Source organism: Bos mutus, chromosome 10, assembly GCF_027580195.1.
Source record: "Bos mutus isolate GX-2022 chromosome 10, NWIPB_WYAK_1.1, whole genome shotgun sequence".
Taxonomy (NCBI): Eukaryota; Metazoa; Chordata; class Mammalia; order Artiodactyla; family Bovidae; genus Bos; species Bos mutus.
In genome coordinates, this window is record NC_091626.1 from 77163421 (window position 1) to 77185937 (window position 22517).

Consider the following 22517-nt stretch of genomic DNA (forward strand, 5'->3'; position numbering starts at 1 on the left):
TAAAGTGGGACTTAAGCGATTTTTGTTTTATTCATGGATGCATCCCAAATATTAGGGGAAACTGACCAAAACTATCCACGCTGGCCAGGCACCACAGTAACTTAGTTGCTTCCTGGTAAGGAACAAGGAACTAACAAGATGGAAGAATTCCAGAAAGTTCAAAAGGAGACACCATATGTCCTACCGACTTCCCAGAATCCTCTTCGCTGGAATCCATATTGGCTGAACAATGTGCATGCCACCAGGAAGGATCCTGAGTCAAGAGTGATTGGCCAAAATCTAGGAAACTAACCCCATCAACATAAGGCCTGAGATTGCAACCATGGTGGCAGAGCAGTCCTCCTGGGCTCCCTTACCCTTCTACTCTGCGCTCGGGCACCCCTTCCCAATAAACTCTCTTGCTTTGTCCATACCTGTGTCTCCTCAGACAGTTCATTTACAGCATTAGACAAGAGCTCATTCTCAGCTCTGGACAGGGGCCCCCTTCCTGAAACACAAGAGCCTGAAGCAGAGCCAGATACCCGAAAGGCATTCAATGAATACCTGGTGAAAAAGTTTAGAAGCTAGAATTTCCTTCTGCAAGGCTGTTGGTCTTTGGTTGTTGTTGCTGCTGCTAAGTCGCTTCAGTCGTGTCCGACTCTGTGCGACCCCATAGACGGCAGCCCACCAGGCTCCCCCGTCCCTGGGATTCTCCCGCCAAGAACACTGGAGTGGGTTGCCATTTCCTTCTCCAATGCATGAAACTGAAAAGTGAAAGTGAAGTTGCTCAGTCGTGTCCGACTCTTGGCAACCCCATGGACTGCAGCCTACCAGGCTCCTCCATCCATGGGATTTTCTAGGCAAAAGTACTGGAGTGGGGTGCCATCTGGTCTTTGGTAATTAAGCCTTAATCAGCTTCCTAGCTTCTTTATTACAGAGTGACCAAACCACAGGGAGCCTAGCGGTCCTGGGAATAGCTCCAGAAGGAAGTTTGAGGTACTGAGGAGATCAAACCTAAAAAACTGAAGGGTTCGGTTCTTTTAGATGGGTGGCTGAGTTAGTAAAGACCAACGTACTCTCCCTTTATATGTCCACAGGTGTTTCGATTGGTAGCGTAAGTGACTTTGAACATTCTCCTACCCAAACAAATCCAGTGCCCCCGAGCCCAGCTCTGCGATGCGGGCCTTGACCTTCCCAGGCAGCTTCAGTGCCCTCACTTAGGTGGTTAGGCCGCGCCTAAACAGCGCTCTTTCCGGGGACGCGACATCCGTGAGTCACGGACTAGGCGCCAAGTGACGCGTGCTTCGCGCCCAGGTATCTCTCTGGCCGCCGCACGGGCGGCAGCGCCGGTTGCCTGACAGGCGGCGGAGCGAACAGGCGCTTGAGGCCCGGGACACGTCACGGCGGGGGCGGGGGCGACGGCGGCGACTTCCCGGCTCCCACCCGCGCTCGCCGCACGCACGCGCACTGCGCCCAGCATGAGGGTCGCAGCTCTGATCAGGTAACGCGGCGTCCACGCTGCCTTCCTCTTCCCTGTCAGCCTCTAGTCCTTTCCGACTGACCGGGCGGGAGCTGCCGCCGCCGCCGCCGATCGGGCGGTGCCGTGCAGGAGCCGCTGGTCGCGGGCTCGGCGGCTTCTCCTGGCCGCAGGAAGAGGCGGAGCCTTCGGGCTACAGCCTGCCGGGTCCTAGGTCCCGGGCTGGCACTCTTCCTGTCTGTCGGTCGCCGCCTCCCTGGTCGTCTGGGCTCCAGACCTTGGTTCAGATTGGATTTACATTTTAAACTGCTGATGCCTGGGACTCACGGCCAGAGCGTTTAGTTCGTCTGACCCGGACCTGGGTCGGATTCTCAAAAGCTGTAATGGGCTGTGGAGTTTGAGAGGCTGTACTTGACGCCACTTAGTGTCTCCTACCCTTTTCTCTTCGTTTTTTTCTCAGGATCCTATCTTTCTGCGGGTCCTCCGGCCCAGCCCGATTCCCTAGGTTGCAACCAGCCCCGCCCCCTCTCACAAAAGACCACCTTTCCCTCCTCTGCATCCCAGTAGTGACAGAACTGCTTCTGACAAGGATGTGCTTTACCTTGGTGTCAAGGATAGAGATGGAATTATCCTGTTTTATTGCTTTGGAGACTCATTGCGTTTATAAAAGTGACTTTATGGTAACATACTCCACATTCCAAAAAGAGTTTGAAATCTATAGTAACCCATCATGTTTAGGGGTCTATGACGACCAAAGGCTGGTCAGTTTAAATGGCTCCATACTCGTTCTGTGAATTGAAATAAAAGGGAACAAAGTAACAACATGCAAAAGGAAATTTAAACTGAACGTTTGTTTTAATTGGATCGATGTAGAGTGAGTTGCATGCAACCATGCAACCTGGAAGATTTCATGAAAATCTTTGTTCAGTACCTTAGGAAATTAATACTGGCTGAAAACAGTGTGACCCATTAAGAACTCTGGATATAACATCTTTTACTTCAGTGCCATTGTTAAGATACTAAAACTATAGTGCCAAAATAATTATTTTTATACAGTGAATTTCTTCTGTAAACTGAATGATTAAGCTTTCACCATTATGAATGAAATTCAGTTGATATAGATCAGTAAGAATAAAAAGCAGTCCAGGAAATGAGTAATTCACATCCACATGCAGTTTATCAAAAGTTTAACCATTCAAGTAAGACACTTAACTACAGTCTCAGAAATGTTGGAGGGAAAGAGAGAAGAAAATTGGTATAATTTATTACACCAGTGTGTGTATTTTTATAATAAAAAAGCTTATTACTTTTTAAAAGAAGCAATGTTGGAAAATTGTTGTTAAAATGTAAGATCTATATAAGTGTTGGAAGATATGCTTTAAGTTGGAGTACAGAACATAATATGTACATACAAATATCAGTGCGTGAGTGGTTAGTCACTTCAGTCGTGTCTGACTCTCTGAGACCCAATGGACCATGGCCCACCAGGCTCCTCTGTCCATGGGATTCTCCAGGCAAGAATACTGGAGTGGGTTGCCATTTCCTTCTCCAGTGATAAAGTGTGAAGTGAGTGAAGTGAAGTCGCTCAGTCGTGTCTGACTCTTTGCCACCCCATGGATTGTAACCTACCAGGCTCCCCTGTCCATGGGATTCTCCAGGCAAGAGTGCTGGAGTGGGTTGCCATTTCTTTCTCCAATATAAATGTGAATGCATACATAATACATATATACAGTTGTATGCACATACACTTGAATGTATTTGGATTTGAATTTAATACTGTGAATCTACTTGTAATAAATATGTTTAGTGTGTGTATGTGGGTGCACTAAGAGATGAGATATGTGTGTGCATTCTAGAGAATAAGAGAAACCAAGATTCTTACATATCTTTACACCGTGAAGAACATTATTTTCCTAATAAACAAAAGTTTGAGTCATTTAATTTTACAGTTGAATGGCATCTTGAGGATTAGTTAGGCCATTCTCTAATTTTATAACAAAGCATATAAACCCAAGCACAATGAGTAACTTAGCTTAGTATTCCAGAATTGGGAACTAAAATTCTGATCTTCTATAGGATGTCTCCCCTAACATATGTTATGTATTTTGTAATGTTCTAAGAAGTGAGTATGGAAAAGGCAATGGCACTCTACTCCAGCACTCTTGCCTGGAAAATCCCATGGACTCAGGAGCCTGGTGGGCCGCAGTCCATGGGGTCACTAAGAGTCAGACACGACTGAGCAACTTACTTTCACTTTTCACTTTCATGCATTGGAGAAGGAAATGGCAACCCACTCCAGTATTCTTGCCTGGAGAATCCCAGGGACGGGGGAGCCTGGTGGGCTGCCGTCTATGGGCTCGCCCAGAGTCGGACACGACTGAAGCGACTTAGTAATAGTAGTAAGAAGTGAGTAAGGGACTCAGCCTTTTCCAAACTTAATTTGACCTTAAAAAGCTTATGTTCTTAGAGCATTTGTTGGACACTGTTGTCCCACAGGGGGCTTCCCATGTAGCTCAGCTGGTAAAGAATGCCTGCAATGCAGGAGATCCCCATTGGATTCCTAGTTTGGAAACATCTGCTGGAGAAAGGATCATCTACCCACTCTGGTATTCTTGGGCTTCCCTAGTGGCTCAGATGGTAAAGAATCTGACCGCAATGCAGGAGATCTGGATTTGATCCCTGGGTCGGGAAGATCCCCTGAAGAAGGGATAGGCTACCCACTCCAGTATTCTTGGGCTTCCATGGTGGCTCAGCTGGTAAAGAATCCACCCGCAATGCGGGAGACCTGGGTTTGATCCTTGGGTTGGGAAGATCCCCTGGAGAAGTGAATGGCTACCCACAGGGCACAATTTGGGAAATACTGTTTTAAAATCATATTTTAGATCTTAGCATATTTTAAAATAAAAGGCCAAGTTCTGATTTTGGATATATACCCTTTAATCTTTAATACTCTAAATATTCTAAAGAATTAGATCATTGCATCCTGCAGAAATCGAACAGTGAGGTTCAATAGGAGAAGTTGCACAAGATATGGGAATATCAGAATCTAAGGGATGAGAGTGTGATGTGTAACTTCACTTTGCCCTTTGCAATTTCCATCCCCTTGAGAAGTTCAGGAATAACTATTGTTACTGATCAGAATATGGTTGTTGTCGTTTAGTTGCTAAGACACGTCTGACTCTTGCAACCCCATGGACTTAACCCACCAGGCCTCTATGTCCATGGGATTTCCCAGGCAAGAATAGTGGAATGGGTTGTCATTTCCTTCTCCAGTGGATCTTCCTGACCCAGAGATCAAACCAAGGCTCCTTCATTAGCAGGGGATTCTTTAACACTTCCCTACCTTGGAAGCCCTCAGAATGTGGTGAAAGTGAAAGTCACTCAGTCATGTCTGATTCTTTGCAACCCCATGGATTATACAGTCCATGGAATTCTCTAGGCCAGAATACTGGAGTGGGTAGCCGTTCCCTTCTGCAGGGAATCTTCCCAACCTAGGAATTGAACCAGGGTCTCCTGCATTGCAGGCCAATTCTTTACTAACTGAGCTATCAGGGAAGCTCTCAAAATGTGGTACAGGCTGACAAATGCTGGGAACTAAAAAGGCAAAAGGGCCAGCTTCTAGGATAATCAGTCTCTTAGTTTCTTTGCTTATGAATAAGTCTAAACATTGTATTTAAAACGACTGCCTGTAATGTGGGAGACCTGGGTTCAATCCCTGGGTTGGGACGATCCCCTGGAGAAGGAAATGGCAACTGACTCCAGTATACTTGCCTGGAAAATCCCATGGACAGAGGACCTTGGTGGGCTACAGTCCACGGGGTTGCAAAGAGTTGGACACGACTGAGTGACTTAACTTTCTAACTTTCAGACATTGTCTGGGGGTACACTTGCAGATTTTAAGCAAAGATTAGAATGAACGGAAACAGGAATAAAACAAAGGAAGGGAGACAAATGATTTTTAAAAAAGAAGAAACATGCATAGAGAGGAACAGTAGAGTATTTTACCAAAATAGTATAATGGTTGCAATTCAACCTTATTAAAGATGAACTAACACTAGTCTTATGATTTGCCTTAGGTAGATTTGCCTTAGGTAGATTTGGTACCAGAATTTAGAAGTCCCTGTCAATTTGTTTATTAAATTTATGACTCAGGCCTTATCCTGCCATCATATGTGGTGATGGTTGAAAGCTGAAGTACTTACAGTACTGATGTTTAACTTTATCAGTGTAATTCAGCATTTTGATTTCAACCTCTACAGAATTTGAACCCACCAAGTATGTCAGACTTTGTCATTTGACTGGATCTCAGATCTTTAATTTGATCCTTTAATTGGTGCTGGTGACCATCATTAGTATTCTCAAAGTGGGAAAGAACAGGTACTTTTTGTACTTTTTCATAGAAAATTTCATCTGAGAAGTGTATATAATGTGTTTAACTGGAATGTAAAATTAAATCATTTTTTTTTTGCAAAACACTTTATATATTAAAGCAAAACTGCTATCAAAAACCAAAGAGTTACCATTTTAGCATAATCTTTGTTATGATGGCATATAATTTCATAAGCCCTTGTGAGTAGCAACTTTAGATATTCAGATTCCTTTGATCAGTTGCATATGCTGTGGAAATTACACATTCTAATGCAAAATAAGTCCCTCATATTCTGAAGAGCTGAAAAAAATAATGTGTTCTATTTTGATGTGTAATGAGTCTATGTTTAATAACAGTCAGTAACCTGATATTTATTTGTCTCCTTATCTATTTATTTTTTTAGTGGTGGGAAGGACAGCTGTTATAATATGATGCAGTGCGTTGCTGCTGGGCATCAGATTGTTGCTTTAGCAAATCTAAGACCTGCAGAAAACCAAGGTAAGTGTATGCATATATTGGAAAGTTCTCTAAATGACTGAAACTCCAGCCTCATAATTGCATTCTCTTGTATGTAATATGCAAACAATTAATGGGAACTCATATCTTTAGCGCTGTTTAGATGCTACATTCTGTGCTTAGTGTTTTCAATTATGTAATATTTAATCCTCCTAAGAACTCCTAGAAAGTTACTCCTAGGCAAAGATACTGAAGCTTCAAGTTTTTTTTGTCCAAGGTAAAATAGCTAGTACAAACTTGTAGAGCTGACACTTAAATCCTCTTACTTCAGAGTGCACTGTTGTTCCACTACGAAAATTTTCCAAGTGTTGTTGGCAATGCACAGGTAAATAACATACAATTCTTTGGAGCTTGGAAAGTAAGACATATATGAATAAATGATAATACATAGCTTTCGTTATTAAAAGCATTCAGTTTAGTCATCTTAGATGTAAACTAAATGTGTGATACTTGAGAAATCCATTGAACAATACATTTCCACTTTTTATTCATCTATGGTAATAAGGACATCTACAAATAATCCACAGACCTTATTTTAGCTACTTTTTTCAGTTTTCCTCCAATGAAATTTCTCCATTTAGATGTTTTTGTTTTTTTTTTTTCTCTCGGTGTCCATGTCGGTATCCAAGTTTCCTCTTTTAATATGGACACCAGACATATCTGGTGAAGGGCTCACTCTAATGACTTCATTTTAACTAATTACATCTTCAATGACTCTATTACCAAACAAGGTAACATTTTGAGGTATTAGATGTTAGGACTTTACCCCAAGAATTTGGGAATGACACAGTTCAACCAACAAAATCTTTTTTTTCTTTTAATTGAGATATAATTGATATATAATACTGTATTCATTTTATTTGTATAACAGTGATTATATATATGTATATAATATATAATCATTTCACTATATAGTGAAATGATTACCACAATAAGTTTACTTTACATCCATCACCACACATAATTATATATATTTTTTCCCAGACTTTTAAATAAAAGAAAAATATTCATTGATTTGCTTTTCATACTCTTTTATTATACTCATGCAACCATAGATATTAACTGTTAAAATGTAACAGAGGGAGATTAAACTTGTCTAACTCTATTACTGCTTTTCTACTAAGATCTTTTTATCATCCCCTTTACTCAGCTTCTTTTAAGATTCCATGCTTTTGCTGTACTATTATTTTGGGATTAATTAAATGAGTATTATATACTAAAACACTAATAATTCCTGGCGTGAAGTAGGTCCCCAATAAATTTAGTTTAATCTGAGTGAGTGAGTAAAAGTGAGTGTTAGTTGCTTAGTTATGTCTGACTCTTTGCAATCCTTTGGATTGTAGCCCACCAGGCTCCTCTGTCCATGGAATTCTCCAGGCAAGAATACTGGAATGGGTAGCCATTACTTCTCCAGAGGATCTTCCTGATCCAGGGATTGAACCTGGGTTGTGAGCAGATTCTTTACCCTCTGAGCTACCAGGGAAGCCAGTTAAATCTGAATCTTGCACTAGATATTTTTCTTCCTTCCTTCCTTCGTTCCTTCTTCAGTGCTGCCAGCCTATTGAATCTTTATTTTTATATCATTTTAGAGTTATTTTCTATTTTTTTAATGCCCAAATAGATTGTTTGTAAACTTCTTGAGAGGAGAGGTCATATCTTCTATATTCCTTTAATTGTTCTTCAGCACTTGGGACAATTCTGTGCCCATGATAGGCATTCACTCAAGGTTTATTGATTGGTGGATGAATAATGAACTAACTAGAATTAACCCTGCAAGGCAAGCAGTTATCTGAGTTTTCTTTCCTTCTCTGATTAAGAGCCAAATAATGCTTGAAGTGAAGTGGGAATATAAAGATTAGAAGTATTTTATAGGAGGAAGTAGAACAGGTCCTGTGAAGGTCCTGTGGAGGGTCAGGTGTAAACATACACTTTAGGATTTTGTATGGGTTTCTGAGGTGGGGAGATTTGGGAGAATGGCATTGAAACATGTATAACATCATGTATGAAACGAGTCACCAGTCCAGGTTCGATGCACGATACTGGATGCTTGGGGCTGGTCCACTGGGACGACCCAGAGGGAGGGTATGGGGAGGGAGGAGGGTTCAGGATGGGGAACACAGGTATACCTGTGGCGGATTCATTTCGATATTTGGCAAAACGAATACAATATTGTAAAGTTTAAAAATAAAGTAAAATTTAAAAAAAAATAGTAGCATTTTCAAAGTACTATGTTTAGAAAGTGACCTCCTATTTCGGACTTTAAATAATGAAGAGAAAATTCTTTAAGGGTCAGTGGGAACTATACTACAATTTCTGTATTATAAAAGAAGAAGCAGAATTTCCTTGCAGGTTGTATTCTGTTACTTCAGGAAAGAATTTTCTTATCCTTTGTGGCCAGTCAGGCAAGTAAGTTTTTTAGGCTTTCTATCTTTAGAGGTGTTGGTATTTAAAAAGAAGATTGTTTATATAATACATACATGATGTAATTTCACTCCGTGGAATTTTTATCTTGTCTTCAACTTTTCTACATGAATAGTTATAGTTCCCTTGTATGGAATCACTGATGTACAGATTTTGACTTATAGTGTGTTTACATTGAAATACATTAGTTGAAAATATCCTGTCAAAAATTCATTTAATACACCCAACCTACTGGTCATGATAACTTAGCCTAGCCTACCTTAACTCTGCTTAGAACACTTACATTAGCCTATAGTAGGGCAAAATCATCTAACACAAAGCTTCTTTTATAATAAAATGTTGAATATCTTATGTAGTTTATTGAATTCTGTGGTGGGTGGAAGTGAAAAACAGAATGGTTCTTAAGTATATCAGTTGTTTGCTGTCTTGATCATGTGGTTGCTTGGGAGCTGTGGCTATCTACTGCTGCTGCCGGTATCACAGAGAGAATGGACCGTGTATCACTAGTCTGGGAAAAGATGACAATTCAAAATTTGAAGTACAATTTTTATTTAATATGTATTGCTTTTGAACCACTATGAAGTTGAAAAATCCTGCTTTGAATCATCTTTATAATCTTCCTTGTGCTTAAGGTTCACTAGCAGGGTGGGTAAGATGACAGGCAAAGTATATCTTTAAATTATGCCTCTTAGTGGAAGGCTCCTCTGTCCATGGGATTCTGCAGGCAAGAATACTGGAGGTTGCCATTCCCTTCTCCAGAGGATCATCCCAACCCAAGGATCAAACCCGGTTCTCCTGCATTGCAGGCAGATTCTTTACCAGCTGAGCCACTAGGGAAACCCTAGAATATTGTTAGTGAGAAAGAATTTAGTAGTAAATGGAATTGGAATATTATAAACTAAAAGCTTGAGGAAATCAGCTGCACTCTCATTATAATGGAAGCAAATAGATGGCTATGGGTTGGTGGATGGAGAGAGTTTAGCTAATCTTGATTTAAAATCAACAGGATGTTGGTGATTATTGAATGATTCATTGACTGGCTTTTTTTCTCCCCCTAAACATGTGAAAGGAATCTTAACGAGGAATGACTGGTAGAAATGACTCCAGTATAAAGTTGGTTAAACTGAATCATAGCACTGAGTTTTCAATGGGTAGTCTGGAAAAGAGTTTATCCCCATAATGGGGATAAATGTGAACTTGTCATAAAATTCACAAAGCTATCTCTTTAAATTTGTAGTAGGAACTTTTGTGGCATGTTAATTGAGGTGCTTCAGACAACAGTGGAGCCTTTTGGTTTTATTTGATCTCATACTATTATTGTTATCTAGCTTCCATTAATAAAAGTTACATTGTGGTTGGGACTAAATGGAGCCTTAAAGGAAAATTGTCGTTTAGGTTTTTGAATTCAGTAAAATGTTGTAATTATTTTGCTAACATCAGGAAGTTTCTGTCTGAGAAACTCAAAGTTATTTAAATATATTAATTCGCTTGTATTAATTGTCTTTAAAGCTAGTACATTTAAAGATCTAGTTTAAATTTGAGATGAAGGTAATCTAAGAGGCTTTTAAGTTACTTTGGCTATATCTCTCCTTCCTACTGAAACCAGGACTAGACAGATTTACAATAATAATATGAATACTTGGAAACCAATCTGTTGTATGAGCCAAAATCTGATAGCATACTGTGGCGATTTTGATTATTGAAGGCCCTTACAATATAATTTTTCACGCCTTTTGATAAAATTCTTTCACATTCAGTGGAAAGCCTAGATCTGCTCGGCATATATGCATATATACACATATACGCACAGATACACACATATATGTCAAACATTGTTTTGTAACTTTTTAAAAGCTTAAAAATGTTTTTTAACACCTTCCTTGTCATTATTATTGTACCATAGCATTTCTAGATATTGTGTTTACAACACAAATACCCTACAAAAATGTAAGTGTTATACAGATAAATTTGAGAGATAATTCATACACTCGCCTTGTTAGAGCATCTTAAAGCTGCTTAGCCTAGGAAGAATTGCAGTTAAAACACCTATTTAATATGGTTTATCCTCATTTTTTATATAAATTCATTTACCCACGGAATCCTTTATTTTTTCATGCAGTACCTAATAATATCTCATGGGATTTCTATTCTGCAGGACATACTTTAGAAAATACTCTTCTTCAAAATTATATTAATAGCTGCATAGTATTATGTGAATATACTATAATTTTAATCTATTGATATTATAAACAATGCTGTGATGACTATCTTTGCACATAATCTTTATGTATATTCATGATTCTGTTTTCTAAAAAATAGAGTAAAGAAATCAAAAAGCCTATTCCAGTATATTTCTAAGTTCATTTGTATCACTAAAAAGGTTCATGTGATTCATCTGTTTTGAATATTTTTGTTCCTATTGGTATTTTTGGAATCAAGTTGTGTTGACTGCTCTCTAGGCAGTGAAACTCAGGTGGACTTTCAAACCCACTGTCTTTCATTCTGTTTGATTATTTCCCTTTATTTGTTGCAGTGGGGTCAGATGAACTGGATAGCTACATGTATCAGACAGTGGGTCATCATGCCATTGATTTGTATGCAGAAGCAATGGCTCTTCCCCTCTACCGCCGTACCATAAGGGGAAAGAGCGTGGATACGGGACCAGTGTACACCAAATGTGAAGGTGATGAGGTTGAAGATCTCTATGAGCTTTTGAAACTTGTTAAGGTATGCAGAGCGACTAATTACATTTACTGAGTTTAGTATGTAATTTAGTAAATTATATTTACTGAATTATTTATTAATAAATATTTTATAACTCCAAGCAGCCCAACTATTCTTTGAAAAGCTATTTTGTCTTTTCAGTTAGAAAACTGTTACTATGCCTTTATATTAAATATTATTTAAAAATAGAATTTTTGGTATAGTCTGGCACCGATAATTGTCAAATGATATTTACCCAAGTTTTCCTTAGGATTTTGGAGTTGATGAACTTTCAATCATGTTTTTAGCAAATATTTTTTTGAATGCCTTGTTATGTATAGTTCTAGGCACCGGGGATAGGACAATGAACAGACAGAAAAAGTCTTGTTTTGTTGGAGCTTACTTTTCTGTAGGAGACAGGTCAGTAAGCAAACACATAAATTATATGCGTGGTGGTGAAGAGTTCTGTGTAGAAAGATGAAGCGGAGTCAAGGTGATGAAGAGTGATGGCAGTGAGTGGTCCAGAAAGACCTTTCTGCTTTGGTGAAATTTAAATAGACCTAAAGAGAGACTGAGCCTTACTTTAAGTTTGTGAAAGAGGTTTATAAATTAAATACTTAAGTTTCTGAATATAAGAGTTTGCAGCAATTGTGCATTAATTCTTAATTTCTCAGGATAGAAAATTGAGGAGAGAAAGTATGGGACTTATCTGTCTACTAGGTACTATACTTAGTAAATGTTAATTAATAGATATCCTTTTATATTAAGCAGTCATCTTTTTATTCTTATTATAGTCAACTATTTGAATACAGTTCAGTACTCTTAAATATGAATTTTATCCAGTCAACTACAGGCAATTCATATAAGGTGTAGCTAGTGAAATAGAGAATTTAAACCAAATATTTCCTTGATGTCTTAATATTTTTTTTACAAAGGAAAGAAAATTTCTGTCCCTTCTTGTACCAAGGGACATTGCATTTTATTTTCTCATTCTTTAGAGAAGTTTAGCTTTTCAGAAGTTATGTTATGAACCCGTCATGAAAAAATTTGCTAGTCCCAAATAGCTATTTTAGTGCTGTACTTCAGATTTGATGCTGATCAAAGCCTAATATTAATTAAGAATTTTGATTTTAAAAATATATGAAACTCTTCAATTCGTTTCACTTTGAAACTATCTCTTATTTTCTACATCAATTCAGTTCAGTTTAGTTGCTCAGTGGTGTCTGACTCTTTGAGACCCCAGGGACTGCAACACGCCAGGCTTCCCTGTCCATCACTAACTCCCAGAGCTTGCTTAAACTCATGTCCATCGAGTTGATGATGCTATCCAACCATCTCATCCTCAGTCATCCCCTTCTCCTCCTGCCTTCAATCTTTTCCAGCATCAGAATCTTTTCCAGTGAGTCCATTCTTTGGATCAGGTGGCCAAAATATTGAAGCTTCAGCTTTAGCATTAGTCCTTCCAATGAATATTCAAGACTGATTTCCTTTAGGGTTGATTGGTTTGATTTCCTTGCAGTTCAAGGGACTCTCGAATCTTCTCCAACACAGAAAATTCTTATTTTTATTTACCCTTTAAAAAACAAAACTGATAGGGAAAGAATGGTTCTATAATTTACTATTTAGAAAAAAAAATTGCTGTTTGGATATGGGTAGCATAAAAGGTAAATACTTTTCAAAGGAAATCACAGGGACCTGATTTCTTCCTTTTGGGAATATACATGCTATCATCATGTCTAATTCTTTGTGACCCTATGGACTGTAGCCCACCAGGCTCCTCTGTCTATGCAATTTTCCAGGCAAGAATACTGGAGTGGGTTGCCATTTCCTCTTCCAAGGGATCTTCCCAACTCAGGGATAAAACCCACGTCTCCTGTGTCTCCTATGTTGGCAGGTGGATTTCTTACCACTGAACCAACTGGAAAGTCCTGTCAAACAACAGAGAAGGCATAAAAGAAATTTCACTTCTCTCCATGTGGACAACTAAGACTTTGACAGCGTTCACTTTGAGGTGTGAAATATTGAGTGCAGATTCTTCTTTCTCAAATTCTTCCTCAGGGTGCAAAGAAACTAGATATTAAGTTTGCAGCATAAACCAACATTACAAAATGGTAGGACTCTAAACTACAGGTAATTAGGTTGCTTAAAAACCACTGATAACTGATAACTTTGGAGAAACTGTGATAATAACACCCTTCCGAGAAAGGGAAAGATAATAAATTACTAATCAATTTAATTAAAAATGGGCTGATTAGTAGTAATTAAGAAGAAATTTCCCTTTTGATACATTCTGTCTTTGGAGAAATGGATGCGTTGCCATTATCTTTATAGTAACCATCAGTTATGACATAAATTAATGCTAATGTTAAATCTTGACAACTTCTGCTTTGGAAGTTCATACATGATAATTATAACTATAGCTGAAAGAGATGTTATCAAGTTGTCTGGGACTAAATAGTTCCTTCTTTTCCTGTGCAAAAATATTAATTTTACTATAGGATATTTTAAGGACATAAATAGCAGAAATATACTGCTTTTATGGAAGAGATTGTATAACCAGGCTTTTATAGTTAAATCCATTTATGAAACACTGGTGGAAAGATTCCAATAGAGGTCTTACATATTCTAATGAATAATTGAGTAATTATGGGAAAAAACGAGTTGAGAAGAGCTATAATTCTTCAAGTTCATCTTCACTTGTTCTAAGAAAAAGATGGAATTGCATTTTTTAATCCTTTGAATATTAATGAAGAATTGAAAGCATTTAGATTCATTTTCATTTTAAACATTTATTTATAACAGGTTGTAGTTTTGTGACTTTCACATGTATGTCAGACTTTTGTTTTTGTTAACTCTTTTTACCCCCAGATATTAGAGCTAATATTTGAATAGGAAATGTTTGTTTTTTACAAAGAGTTTAATTGACTAATTGCTTAAAAGAAGTAGGAAAGACTTGGAAGAATTTGCAGAATTAGAGATTCCTAACTATCAACATTTTGAAGAAGTCATGAAAGCTAATAGAAGTGGAATAAGCCTTGACGTCTTATGGATTGTCAGGTGATTATGACAGGTGTGTATATGTATATATCTCAAGCTGTTTGCAAAATATCTGGCTTTCATATAGCTAGTATTTTATTCTTTAAAATTTCTTTAATATTAAAATATCATTTGATTCTCATCTGGGTTAGTTTGGCATATAGATAACTTGTATTATTCTCTAAAAATATAGTAATTTTCAAATTCTGGGGTGTTTTTCTTTTAAGTCACATAAAGCAATGCAATAGTTCCTGTATGATATGTCTAAATACCATAACTCTATAGAGAATATATTTAAGGATCACTTATTCTTTCTTTCTCAACTGGAGCTGCTTCTTACTAGATCTGATATTGTCCCCTTTTTGGTTTATTCCCTGATTTCAATGGAATCCATCAATAAGAAATTTCCTTAGAGAAGTTACTTTCAAGTCCTTGCAGTTTGCAAATGTTCTTATTCTACCCTCATATTTGATTTGTATGTTCATTAAATTTAATGTTTTAGGATGAAGGTTACTTTTCCTCAGATCATTAAAGGCATTGTTCCATGGTCCTCTAGCATTTTGTGATGAGAAGGTTCATGCTAGTGTGATATTTGTTTCTTTTAGCTGACTCGTTTTTCTTCTCTGTTGTCTTTTATGATTGTGTCTTTATGTTTGATGTAATGAAATGTCACAGCAGCACACTGGACGTTGAAAGTGGCTTCCCTGTATCCTTTCTACAGTTTTCTATTGAGGAGCAGCATACCTCTTTCCTTTTATCCTAATGATTGTTTAGGGATGGCATTAATCCATGGGAAAGCCAGTCACAGCATGGCATCTTGGCCCTAGCCATTAGGTCAGGGTTGGTTTTATTAAGTTGCATTGTATCACATAGGATGAAACGTAAGATGATGGACTGTTGGCAAAAGATAAGGTCTTTCTCCTGTGCAGAGCAATATATGGATGTGAGACCTAAAACTGCTACTGCTTTCTTTTTTGGATAGAGAAAGAGGAGAACCTGCTATCTAATCTGACACACAAAAAATGGCAGAGCCAATAGAATTGCAGTGTGAGGATGGCTCTGCAAAACACCCTTCCATTATTTGATAATTGATTCCCTTTGACCTTCTTTATTCTCTTTTGCTGGTACTCTAATCGATCACACTTTAGACCTCCCAGTTTGAATTTTCATGTCTCTTGTCTCTTCTCACATATCTTCCCTCTCTATATCTTTTTGTTGTACATTCTGTGAGGTTGCCCTTTTAAACACCCTACTTTCTTGTTGAAATTTTATTTTAGCAATCAGGAGCTTTACTTGTTTATTGACTGTTCCTTTTTAATAATAACCTCTTTTTACTTCTGTAGATATATTAATAACATCCTTATATCCATCTTAAAATACAGATTAGAGTCTTTAAACATTTCATTCTCTGAAATATTCGTGTATTCTTGGGGGTCTGTTTTCTCATGTTTTTTTCCCTTTCACGTTGAAGGCTTTTCTCAAATGTCTTGGTTACTTGTTCATATCTAAGAATAAGGCAAGAGGAAAGCTGAATAGATGCTTTGTTTTTGAGATTAGAGTTCTTCCAGCTTCACACTTCATCCTTGTTATACCTGGCTGGAGCTCAGGATAGTGTGGCCTTGTTTAGTTCCTTTCTTGGCTTTCTTCTCTCCTATACAAACTGTGGGTTACAACTTCCTCTGTTGATTTATCAGTCATTGTTCCTTCTGCTGCTGCTTTCTGACTCAAGAATCTAATTGAAATCCGTACTCCATTGATGTCTCCCCCCCCCAGGTTTTCTTTGTTTTTTAGAGCTTATAACTTTGTTTTCATTTTAATGGAATGTCTCGATCCAGGAATCTGTGTTAATTTCATTCTAATGAAATTCATTTAATATTCTTCCCTAAGTTTAATATTCAGTTTCAATCTTCCTCTTCTAATCTTTGATACTTTTCTTCTTTCATGTTCCTTTTTGCATTAGGCATTTTATATTGGTATTAATTATGTTAAATATGATTTTAAATTACTTAGTGGATAGCTTTAATTTGAATGCAACAATAAATGCATAATTTTCTTTTTTCAATAGAGTATTTACTGTTGATAGACTTGTGAATAACTGATTTTTTAAAACTGGATTTTAATTTAATATTTTTAGAAAACATCGATTACTACTTTACTCTTTATATTGGTTAAAATTCTTTTTGATTACAAGGAGCAGAAAGTCATGTTCAAGCTCATTTAAATGAAAAGAGAATTTACTGATAATGACCTGAAGATAAGTTAGCTTTAAGTAGATTAGAAACAAGATACAAACTATGTGTGATTCATGGGGTCGCAAAGAGTCGGACACGACTGAGCGACTGATCTGATGTAATCAGAACACGCGCGTGCGCACACACACACACACAGACACACCCGCTTTTAATCTCTTGCCTTTACCTTCTGTTGATTCTATTCTCAGTGTGGACCCCTGTAGTCAGAAGATGGCTTGTAATTACATCCTTTCTAGCTCATATATGTATGTGTGTGTGTGTGTGTGTGTGTGTGTGTGTGTGCGCTCGTGTGCCCACACACTCAGTCATGTACAGCTCTGGGGATCTTCCTAACCCAGGGTTTGAACCTGGCATCTCTTGTGTCTTCTGCATTGGCAGATGGGTTCTTTACCACTGTGCTACCTGGGAAGTCCATACTTAGTAGGAAAAGTGGCAATCTCAAATTGCTGGAAGGAAAATAGAGTTATGGTTCATTGTCATTCAGTGGCTTCACCTGTATCATCCATGAACCCGCTGTTGGGAGAAGATGATTTTGTTTGATGCGACAGGTCTAGATCCTGTGCCAGTCCTGGAGCAAGAGACTGAGTCATGATTACTGAAACCACATTTACTGTGGTTCTAGCAGAAGAACAGGACCCAGTGCTGGAAGGGTAGGTCTCCAAATATAAAGCAAGGTGTTGCTGATAGTAGGCTAAACTGTGGTAGGGGGTTAAAGAATAACAATTTTCCTGAAAGTAAATAGGTTCCAACTGCTCACAAGCTTGAGAGCCATTCTTGATGGTTCTTCTTTCAGTATTTTCTTCCCTTTCTCCCCAGCCCTTCTTTTTTGCCTTCCTCCCTCCCTCTTTCTGTTCCTTCTTAGCTTCTTTAAAAAAAAATAGTTGATGATTAGAGCCACAACAGTGAGCTTATACTCTAGGACCTGTATATTTAGTTGCTCATGATAGGCATGATAAACTCAACAAGTTCAATACTTCCTCATTATCTTTTTGTGCAAATTTGCTCCCTTTTCTGTATTTCCCTCTTAGTTGGAAGCATTGTTATTTATCCCATTACTTGAGTGTAACCTGGAGCTTCACTACCAGACTTCCACTTTGTCTCAGTTCCCTCCCATCTCAACCACAATCCTTAGATCTTCAGGACCTTTTTATGTTACTTCTGTTACCTCTGAAGTTGACCCTTTGACTTCATTTTGACCATAACTAGACTGTACAAGTCTTCTAACTGGTCCACTTGCCTTCAGTATTGCCTTGTGTACCTGCAAACCTTTGTACCACATTATTATCAGCTGATCTGTGAAAATGGGCTTCCCAATTTGTGCAGAGGTAAAGAATCTGCCTGCCAGTGAAGGAGACGTAAGAGATGCGGATTCAATCCCTGGGGTGGGAAGGAACCCCTTGGAGGAGGAGCCTGATGAGCCCTAGTCTACAGGGTTTCAAAGAGCTGGACATGACTGAGTGACTGAGCATGCATGCATGATCTGTGTTAAGTACTTAAATACCCATGTTTAAGATAAAGCCCAAACAAATTAGCCTGGCAAAAAAGACTCCTTAGGAAAAGGCCTTTGCAGTCCCACCTGTTGTCTGATTCTGTTATTCTCACACAAGCTTCTGGGTCAAGTTATATTGAACAAATTAGGTTTCCAGGAGATTGCTTTTTTGTATCTGAGGATTTTGCCTATGCTTTTCTTTGCCTTTATCTCTTTGTTCTCCTGAACTCCTTCTTGCTTCACATCCTTCTGTGAAATATGCTCTGATTTACATTCCTTTATCTTGGCAGCTTGTTTTTACCTCTACTGTACTTCTCAGTTCATTACTCGGATTGTTTATATGATTGCCTCTTGCTATACTATGAGACCCTCAAAGACAATCTAAGTGCTGTCCACTTTTATATCTCTTGTGTCCAGCTATGTTCCTGGCATATTCAGTTCAGTTCAGTCGCTCACTTGTGTCCGACTCTGCGACCCCATGAATCACAGCACACCAGGCCTCCCTGTCATCACCAACTCCCTGAGTCTAGTCAAACTCATGTCCATCAAGTCGATGATGCCATCCAGCCATCTCATCCTCTGTTGTCCACTTCTCCTCCTGCCCCCAATCCCTTCCACAATCAGGGTATTTTCCAATGAGTCAACTCTTCACATGAGGTGGCCAAAGTACTGGAGTTTCAGCTTTAGCATCAGTCCTTCCAATGAACACCCAGGACTGATCTCCTTTAGGATGGACTGGTTGGATCTCCTTGCAGTCCAAGGGACTCACAAGAGTCTTCTCCAACACCACAGTTCAAAAGCATCAATTCTTCGGCGCTCAGCTTTCTTTACAGTTCAACTCTCACACCCATACGTGACCACTGGAAAAACCATAGTCTTGACTAGACGGACCTTTGTTGGCAAAGTAATATCTCTGCTTTTGAATATGCCATCTAGGTTGGTCATAACTTTCCTTCCAAGGAGTAAGCGTCTTTTAATTTCATGTCTACAGTCACCATCTGCAGTGATTTTGGAGCCCCCAAAAAATAAAGTCTGCCACTGTTTCCACTGTTTACCCATCTATTTCCCATGAAGTGGTGGGACTAGATGCCATAATCTTCGTTTTCTGAATGTTGAGCTTTAAGCCAACTTTTTCACTCTCCACTTTCACTTCCATCAAGAGGCTTTTTAGTTCCTCTTCACTTTCTGCCATAAGGGTGGTGTCATCTGCATATCTGAGGTTCTTGATATTTCTCCTGGCAATCTTGATTCCAGCTTGTGCTTCTTCCAGCCCAGCATTTCTCATGATGTACTCTGCATTTAAGTTAGATAAGCAGGGTGACAATATACAGTCTTCATGTACTCCTTTTCCTATTTGGAACCAGTCTGTTGTTCCATGTCCAGTTCTAACTGTTGCTTCCTGACCTGCATATAGGTTTCTCAAGAGGCAGGTCAAGTGGTTTGGTATTTCCATCTCTTTCAGAATTTTCCACAGTTTATTGTGATCCACACAGTCAAAGGCTTTGGCATAGTCAATAAAGCAGAATAGATGTTTTTCTGGAACTCTCTTGCTTTTTCGATGATCCAGCGGAAGTTGGCAATTTGATCTCTGGTTCCTCTGCCTTTTCTAAAACCAGCCTGAACATCTGGAAGTTCACGGTTCACGTATTGCTGAAGCCTGGCTTGGGGAATGTTGAGCATTACTTTAGATGCCTTTTAAAGGATTGTTGAACAAATTAGTCTGAAATGTAACAGATTATTCTTTATATAATAATTTATCTAATGCAGGGGAAGTCACAACATTGTTTAAAAATATAATGTAAAACCATTGGCAATTTTATTTTTGTTTTTCATTTAGAAGCTTAAATAGAATGGACATGATAGTGAAACTTTTCAAAATAGGGTATCCTATTGATTTGGCAGAGTCACCATTTACCAAGAATAATTTCCAGCTGCCGACTATTTTATAAAAATGCTAAGCAGATTCTTTTTCAAACTGATACATGTATCTTAGAAAACCTCCTTATTATGGTGGAAAATTACTTTGTGAATCTCTTTTCAGTTTGGATCTCAGGGGAAAAAACCCTAGATCATTGGATGGCTTAAGGCAAATCCAAAGAGTTTTGAGTGGGAAGAACATATAAGATGGCCTTAAGATTTGCAGGGAGGACCCATAGTGCTAATTAAACAGGCACATAGCACTGTACACATTGCTCCTGGATCTTAAGTATTGTACAGCTTGCCTCAAGCCCTGTCAGTTCCCAAGATGTGGACATTAAGCCTAGTCCCTTGGCATAAGAAATGCTTTGCTTGTATTGATTCTGGACTCCAAACAGGAAGATTTCGAATTAGCACAGACCAGTGTCATTTTGACTTCCAGGTGTGTCTGTATTGAGGCTGTGCCATCTCTGGCCCTTTTGATCTTAAAGTCAAGCATGCATGTGAAAGTACCCGATGGATGATCTGTCTGGAAATAAAATGTTAGATTATACTTGTCAGTTATTACAGTGTGTAAACTTATCACCGGTCTACAGTCTTCATCTATAGATTTCCCTTAAAGCCTGAAAAACATGACCTCCTCATCCTAGCAAAGCTGTCATTCTGTCTCCTCACCCTTGAACTTAGTATCAGTGATTGTATGTGTACATTACACATGCACTTACATATTCTTTATCTTTTGCCTGATTCATTGCCTCTGTAAATCCACAAATTGACTTACTTTTATGTCCTTGTATTCCTTTCTTCTGCGAACCATAGATTTCTATCTTACCATTTACTCTATATATTTTAAAGTGTGTTGGGTATGTTTGACTTGTCTCTCAAATTTCTTTCTTTCATGCTTTTCAAACTCTGATGTTTGTGTCCTACTGACTTTTTTACTTTTTTCCTGACTATGCTACTGTTTATTTTTTACGAAATCCTTTGTTAATGTCTACTTCTGAAGTTGTCTAAGATGCTAATTGTATGTTTCTGTTCCACAGCCCATTATTTCATTTCTACACCTGTAGTTTACCACATCTTTGTTATCTTCTCTATTAAATAACCAAGAACACATTACAAAGATTTGTAAGTATAGATTATTTTATTCCTTTATTGTTGTCTTTACATTTTTTGTAACATAAGACTCTATTGGTGGTCTCACAACAAAACGATAGGTCGTGAATTGAACTTTTTATGTTGGCTTTCCCTTTTAAATAGGGAACATCTTCATTCAGCAATTTGTAGTGCCTAAACTGTAAAGTCAGGCTTCCCAGGTGTGCTAGCGGTAAAGAATCCATCTGCCAATGCAGGAGACATGAGTATTGTGGGTTTGATCCCTGCGTAAGGAAGATTCTCTGGAGTAGAGAATGGCACCCCACTTCAGTGTTCTGGTCTGGAAAATCCCATGGGCAGAGGAGCCTGGCGGGCTATAGTCCATGGGACTGCAGAGACCAGACGCAGCTGAGCAAGTGAGTACACACACATGCTACTACAAACCTCAAACTAACCGTAAAATCAATGATAATATCAATAGATATTTAGAGGGTTTTTTTAATTGGTAGGAAATGATTTAATAGGGGCTTGTTTTATGACATGTGAGAATCAAAATATGTGTCAATTGACCTTGACTTTTCCTGTTAACTTTAACCTGTACTAATACTATTAATATTTAGAGATGTTTCTTATGTCTTTCATTTTGTCGTTGTTGTTCAGTCACTAAGTCATGTCCGACTGTGACCCCATGGACCGCAGGACGCCAGGTTCCCCCATCCTTCACTATCTCCCAGAGCTTAAATTCAAGTCTATTGAGTCAATGAGGCTATCTAACCATCTCATCCTTTGCCACCCTCTTCTCCTTTTACCTTCACTCGTCAAGTCTTTAATTTTGTAAACATTAATTGAATGCTTATAATATACCACTATCGTAAAGTAAAGAGATGTACAAGATCCTGATAATACACAGAAACAAAAAACTAATATAATGTAGAGTTGCTATTAGAGTGTGCCTTTAATGAGCTGTGGGGATTCAAAAAAGAAAAAAGTCCCCTGTGTTGGGAAGTCACTAGAGGCTTTCCAGGGGAAGTTACACTTGATATCCTTAAAGGTTGTTTCAATTTTGACAAAGGCAGGCATGGAATATGCCTAAGAGAATGTTGCAGATTAAGAGCTTAGTTTAGCCACAGTCATGGAAGCAGGAAATCATAAGATATATTAGGGAAATAGTAGTTCAGTTTGGAGAGGGAAATGGCAACCCACTCCAGTGTTCTTGCCTGGAGAATCCCAGCGATGGGGGAGCCTGGTGGGCTGCCGTCTATG

General features: G+C 38.5%; 1 protein-coding gene across 1 annotated transcript in view; it reads left to right on the forward strand.

The window, feature by feature from the left end:
* The first annotated feature begins 1323 nt into the window (after positions 1-1323).
* DPH6 (diphthamine biosynthesis 6) overlaps positions 1324-22517 on the forward strand; it is a 191829-nt gene continuing 170635 nt past the window's right edge. The window contains exons 1-3 of the mRNA XM_005892468.2: positions 1324-1480; positions 6229-6323; positions 11296-11489. Coding sequence (XP_005892530.1) covers positions 1458-1480; positions 6229-6323; positions 11296-11489 — 312 coding nt within the window. The 5' untranslated portion in view covers positions 1324-1457. The remainder of the gene's footprint in view (positions 1481-6228; positions 6324-11295; positions 11490-22517) is intronic.